Genomic DNA, 6604 nt, shown 5'->3' with positions numbered 1-6604 from the left:
GTATTGGACATGCACACCACTGCCCGGTGGAAGGTGTGGTTAAGCAGAACAGCTCGTGACAACCCTACAAAAGAATGGAACCAACCGACATCAGACCGAATGTTCCCTCACTGGGCTTGAAAACAAATCAGACTGTTGGGATGCTGCAGCTCCAGGGTGGTAGCTGTTGCTGTGAATGTTTGCATTCTTTCCTCTTTCTTTCCTTCCTTCCTGTCTTTCTTACGCTCTCTCTGCTTTGCATTTGCAAACCTGTTGTCGGGCAAATAAAGTTCCTTGGGTCTTGACTCCATTTTGAGTCTTAATCCTGTTCCTGAGAATACAAGCAGAACCTCACTCTGGTCTTGGGCCGGCATGCGACAAGGCCACAGTGGGACAAAGAACATGGTGGGATTGCTCAGGTGGTGAGCAAGCAGAGCAACTATAAAATATCTGGCTGGTACGTGCATTTGGTCTGTACTGGCGGGAGAGGCCGTCTTTGTCCCTGTGTCACTGCTCCCTCCTGGCAGCTGTCACCATAGCAGGGGCAGCAGCCATCCCCCTTTTTCCAGTGGCAGCCATTGACCCCTGTTGCTGCCCACCTTCTGCCAGCACCTCTGCGTTCCAGCAGACCGAAACACAGTCCTGGTCTGAGAGCCACCATGTCTGAAAGCAAAGAGGCAATGGAGACTCATCGATCTGTTGTCACCATGGATTCCTCAAATATCATCAAAGTGACTGTGAAGACCCTCAGGTAGAAGGAGCCATTTGAGGTAGCTCAGAGCAGCACCATCCAGGAGTTTAAGGAAGAAGTTGCCAAACATTTCAAAACACTCCTTGATCTACTGGTCCTGGTATTTGCTGGGAAAGTCCTCAAGGATGAAGACATTTTGAGCTAGCGAGGAGTTCACAGTGGATTCAGCATGCACACGGTCATCAGGTCCCCAAAGAGACCACAGGATAGCCTGGAAGATCAATGAAGAACGACCACCCTGTTGCAACCTCCCAGCCACAGTAATTCCAACTTACTCGACTAGGGAAGCATACCTGACCTGCCAAGCCCATGCTTGATCCATCATAACTTGTCTAAGCTGTTGACCTTCAGCCAGAAAATAGTGGCCCAGACCATGGAGAACCTCTTGCCTAGGACCCTCAGTTCATGCCTGGATCTGAACACCATCAACAACAATGCATTTTTGCTAAGGTTCCACCTTGGGGTGGCAGGTGTACATCTCTTAGGCCTGGACTCAACAGACATGTTGGACTTGAGGAGTAGCATTCCAGAACAAGATGCACAGCTTGGTAAGCGAGATGCTGCAGAGCATCTTTGGGCAGAACATCCTTGACAAGACTGATCTTGTTGGGGACCTCGTCAAGTCCAACCTTCAGATGTGGCAGCTGGCTTAAGAAAATCCTGTGACTGCTTACTTTCTCACTAATTCACATAGTATCAGAGAAAGAGTAGAGGGCCTCAGCAGTCCTGCCATAATACGAGCAATCATAAGGAACCATGACTTGGCCATGAACAACCTCAAAAGCATCCCTGGTGGGTACGCAGCTCTGGAGCAGCTCTACAGGGAAATCAAGGAGCACATCTCGGACGCTGTGCAGGCAGACCCCGACCTATAAATAGTCACACCCAAACGCCCCCAGCTCAGTGGTGTGTTTGCCAGGGGTGCTGTCAGATCAGGGTGGTGGCTGACCGTCCCGATGTCCCTACGTCCAGCCATCCCCTTTGCTGCAGCTGCGCTGATGGAGCTCAGGTAAGGGCGCTGCAAGAGGCCCCTGTCCCTTGTGGCCCAGTGTTCCACAGCATGGCCAGAGGAGGGGGCCTGACCCTCCTCTGCCCCCCCCAGCCCAAAAGGTGGTGTCAGGTCCACAGGATGGACGGTGAGTGCAGAGCATCCCCCTGGGACCTGCCAGAGGGGCTTCTGGCCGGTGCCCACCTCTGGAAGCAGAGGCCACAATGTCCTCCGGCCTCTCCCCCATCCCACTCGCGGCCTTAGTGGGGTGCAGCACAGGGGGTGACGCTACGGTGCCGTTGTCCCCTGGCAGTGTGCGGGCTGTGCCAGCGAGCAGACTGCGGCCCGGACATCGTTGGGGAGCTGCGCCAAAAGCGTAAGCTCTGTGTCCACGAGAAGTGCCTGGTGAGTCCCCGGGGCTCGAAATCCCCCGCTCCCCGACAGCCTGGAGTTCCCAGCCCCACACCGCCGGCAGCCCCTGGCACATGCCCTCTGTTCCGCTCTTGCAGTTCCACGCCAGCAGGCTCAGACAGAGAGGGGCCGATCAACATGGCTTCTATGGCTTTCTCAAGTCTCCGCGACGTCAGGCGGGTGATGAAACGGACAGCACAGAAGATGAGGCTGGGGGCCACGTGCCCCCAGCGCTGTTCCCATGCCTCACGTGCCGCGCTGCATGGGCCAGCAACCTCTAGGGATGCTCTGGCAGCCGGCTGCAAGCAACCGCCAGGTCCTCCGTGATTCAAAACGACCCATTTCTGTGGGAGTTGGGGACTTGGAGAGGAGTGGTTGCTTTATCAGTGGCCCGGTGTCCTTGCCCTGGTGGCCCCCCAAAACGAGGCACGAGTCTTCATGGTGAGGGCAAACCGGGATCCCCAGGGGCATGCGGTGCTGACGCCATCCACCTCCGTGCCGTTCCCAGAGGTGCTGCATCTGCCAGCTACTGGGAGCCTCCATCTCCTGCCGCGGCTGGCGCTGCCGCCGGACGTTCCACTTGCCCTGTGGCAGCGAGCGGGGCTGCGTCTCCCAGTTCAGAAACAGCTGGATGAGATGCAAATGGCTGCTTCAAGAGTTAGGCGGGCGGTCAATAACCGGACGGCTAGCGAATCCCTTACAAACTATCCTTGTTATAGGTATCGCTGTCGTAGTTTTGTTGACAACATGTAGCTGTATCAGATGGAACCTCCCTGGAAATCTATGTTGCAAGATGAGCAAATATTATAGTTATCTGATCTAAATGAGGCTTTTGATTTTGAAGATTCAAAGCCTCCAGAAAAAAAAAAAGTGTGTGCGTGTGTTTGAATGATGCCACAGTATAGATACCTCTGTATATACATTTATGGCAACCTGGCCCAGGAACTGGATGGGCACCACTGTGAAGAGCCTGGGCATGGGCTGAGGGTCAGGGGCAAGATCTGGGGGTCTCCCCTGCACTCACTGCATCTCCAGCTCAGTGTGGGCTTCTCCACTCAGAAGCACGCCTGGGGCGAAATGGGCCCTGGATGTTCCCCACATGCTTGCACCCCTCTTACCCACTCGGGTGCAGCCCGAGGGGTTTGAACATCCCGTTTCCCTCGGCTCTCTTTGGGGTCAGCAGAGGCCAATGTTCTAGAGGGGCATGTGGTCGGGGTACCGATAGCACCGCGTAAACACGCTGTTCCGTGCACACGCAGGTGCGAGGACGTCTCCAGAAAGGACTCGGAGGGGCTGGATATTGAGCGGTGGAGGGTGGCGACGGGTCGTAGGTTTTTCCTTTTCCTTCCCACACAAAATTCCACTGTGCTTCGTGGGTAGGCAATACTCTACACTTCAACGCTGTTTCTCGATGGACAGTTTTTCCAAAACATGTGGGATCTCCAGGTTTAAACCCTGATGCCGGAAAACCCCAACAAGTACGTATATGCCAAATAAAGGCTCGCAGCTCTGGGGCACACCAGGTTTCCGTCCCTTGGGTCCCACGACCATGTTTCACAGCTCATTGTTTGTGAACAATTCCTTAGGGAAGTGTTCTCATGGGCTCGGGGATTTATTTCCCGTGTATCAACTGTTACGTGCATTGGACAAAACAATATGGAAGGGACCAAGCCCATACCCCATTTGTTACAAATCTGAACAGGCCAAACTGGGGACAATGGGACGTTAAATTTGTGGTATATGGGCTCACCGTGGGGTCTCGATACAAACCGGATCCCACCTTTCCAAGGGGTCCAGACCCCCTGCTCAACGGGCAGCTGGTTGAGGTGCCCACCAGGCCCCTCTCTGCCAAGCTGCTTTCCAGCCAGGTGGCCCTAGCCTGTGCTGGTGCCGGGGCTTGTTCCTCCCCAGGTGAGGACTCGGCACTTGTTGCACCCAGTGAGGTTCCTGCCAGCCCCTTTCTCCAGCCCAGCCCGGTCCTCCGAAGGCAGCGCAACCACTGGGGTGCCAGACACGACCACCCCCCATTTTGTGGGTGCCAGCAGTGCCCAGTGCCAGCCCGTCCCCACTGGGGTTGGGCACCGAGGGTGTCACACTCCCACCTGCGGAGACAGATGGATGGAAAAGTCACAGCACCAGGGCAGAGGAAATATTTAACATTCCAGATGGGGGGGCACTGCGGGAGGCTCCCAGCCCTGCACCCCCCAGCCGCTCACTGGCAGGGGAACCCATTGCTCTTCTTCACTAACACTGCCACCACGGGGGCTTGTAGAAGCGGATGCGGTGGGGCCAGCAGTGGCATCTCCACCAAACCTTTGGGCAGCCCCAAGACGGGTGCAGCCCTCCCTCATGCACCGTCCTGCCCATGCCACGCTCCCTCTCTCCACGCAGCACAGCCCTGGGCCTCTCCCCGGGTCCCAGATGCAGGCAGGGGGATGAGTGGGCGTGGGAGGCTTAAGACCAGGTTAAGCAAATGCGAAACCCCATCGGTGACTATACACGCTTGCAGTGCTGTGTCATAAAGAGCCAGGGCTCTTGAATAGATGCACGCAACCGCCCCCAGCTCAGGGGTGTGTTTACCAGTGGTGCTGGAGAATGACCGTCCAGAACGTCCCAATGCCCCGCCACCCCCTATTCTGCAGCTGCGCTGACGGACCTGAGGTCAAGGCACCGTGATACGCCCCGGTCCCTCACGACCCAGTGCCCCACAGCATGGCCGGAGCAGGGGGCCAGACCCTCCTGTGCGTCCCCCCTGCTCAAAAGGCGGTGTCAGGCCCCAGGGTGGACGGTGAGTGCAATGCATCCCCTGGGGACCTGCCAGAGGGGCTTCTGGCCAATGCCCACCTCTGGAAGCAGAGGCCACAATGTCCTCCGGCCTCTCCCCCATCCCACTTGCCGGGACGAGGTGGCGGGGCGGCCCTGTTATACCACCATGGTCTGCCCCAGCTGCGCCAGCGCCTGGTTCCACCGCCGCTGCATCCAGGTAGGCGCCATCGCCCCGGTCCCTGACATGGTCAGCCCGGTGGTCACCCCGTCACCCAGCTCCGGGGAGCGAACGGGTCCCTCCCGCCACTGCTGATGCCGATGCCACCTCTGCCCTAGGGCCAGGCGCTGCGCTCGGGCCTGCACCACTTTCGGTGCCCTCTGTGCCGGGACATGACAGCCTTCCAGGCAGAGATGTTCCGCTTGGGCATCAAAATCCCCGACAGGTCGGTACCCTCCCCGCTGCCTCCCTTGCCCTCTGCAATACCCCAGCGGATCCCCTCCAGCCCCCCTGGGTGCCGACGGGGTGTCCCCCATGTCCCCGGTGCTGAGTGCTCCCCTCTTCCCACAGGGATGCTGCCTGGGAGGAGGAGGGCTCTCTCCTCGACTTGGTGCTCTGGCAGAGCTCCTGCGACGCCGACCAGTGCCTGTGCCCTCTGGGCCGCGACCAGGCAGAGCAGGCGGGGTGAGTGCCGGTGGCCCCGGACCCCGCAGCCCCAGTGAGGACACGATGCCTTCGTCTCCTCTGACGGGCAGGGGTGGAGGTTCCCTGGGATGCTGAGCCAGGCATGGCGCAGGGTGCGTTCTGGCAGCTCAGCCCCGGCTGCCAGGACGGGAGCAGGGGAGAGCTGGGCTCGGCACAGTGCCGGGGCTGTTGGCCCACAGCTCGGGGACTGTTGGTGGCGGCAGGTACCGTTGCTCTCCGCAGGCCCTGGAGAGTCCTGGTCTGCAGCTCCGGTGGCTCCCGTGGGACCCACCAGTGCTGCTCCGCCCTGGAAGATGCCACCGAGTCCTGGGAGTGCAGGGACTGCAGCGGCACGCACAGCGGTGAGGGGGGCAGCGGGGGGACAGGGTGCCCAGGGCGTGGTGGCTCCCACAGCCACTGGGGACTTGGGGACAGGCGCTGTGACGCGTGGAGGGAGGGAGCGTGGCAGGGGCTTGTTGTGCTCATCATCTCCCTGCCCCTTGCAGTGCCCGACATTGCAGCCGGACCAGACTCTTGTCCCCTGGCGCAGGGACCCTGGCACAGCGCTCCCAGTAAGATCACTGGCACAGGCTGCCCACTGGCATTGGCAGCCCCAGGTGAGATTCTAGTGTCACCCCATGGGGCTGTCTTGGGTGGCACTGGATCTGAACTTGGGCTGGGGAGGGCGAAGTACCGTGGGAGCTGCCTTGGGTCGAAGGACAACCCGCTCTGACGGAAGCAGCGATCCCATCGTGTTGGAAGGTCAAGGTGGTCCCTGTGGGTCCCTTCTTTCACATTGTGGCCCCAGCAGGGGCTTCAGAGACACCCAAGGTGATCGATAGCATTCTGTATTGCAGCACCAAAACTCCTGACTCTTCATTAACAGGCATATCGATATAGTTAAATTATTTCTGGGTTAGGTTATTAATTGGACATAGTTCAAAATATGTTTATATTTTCCTTTTTTGCAGCAATTAATATTTAGTTGAACTGAAGTAAGTTGAAGAGATCGCACTGGCAGCAACCT

General features: G+C 58.3%; 1 protein-coding gene across 1 annotated transcript; it reads left to right on the top strand.

The window, feature by feature from the left end:
* Positions 1-638: 638 nt before the first annotated feature.
* Positions 639-6310, top strand: LOC102050233 (uncharacterized). The gene is given in 11 exon segments (XM_055701624.1): positions 639-730; positions 1082-1278; positions 2032-2123; positions 2228-2296; positions 2298-2338; positions 2640-2786; positions 3389-3456; positions 4772-5112; positions 5232-5338; positions 5464-5577; positions 5821-6310. Coding segments are annotated over 11 exon segments (1758 nt in total).
* The last annotated feature ends 294 nt before the right edge of the window (positions 6311-6604 follow it).

Source organism: Falco cherrug, chromosome 2, assembly GCF_023634085.1.
Source record: "Falco cherrug isolate bFalChe1 chromosome 2, bFalChe1.pri, whole genome shotgun sequence".
In the NCBI taxonomy this organism is placed as follows: Eukaryota; Metazoa; Chordata; class Aves; order Falconiformes; family Falconidae; genus Falco; species Falco cherrug.
Note: the sequence above shows the minus strand (reverse complement) of the source record. Positions and strands in the feature narration are given on the sequence as shown.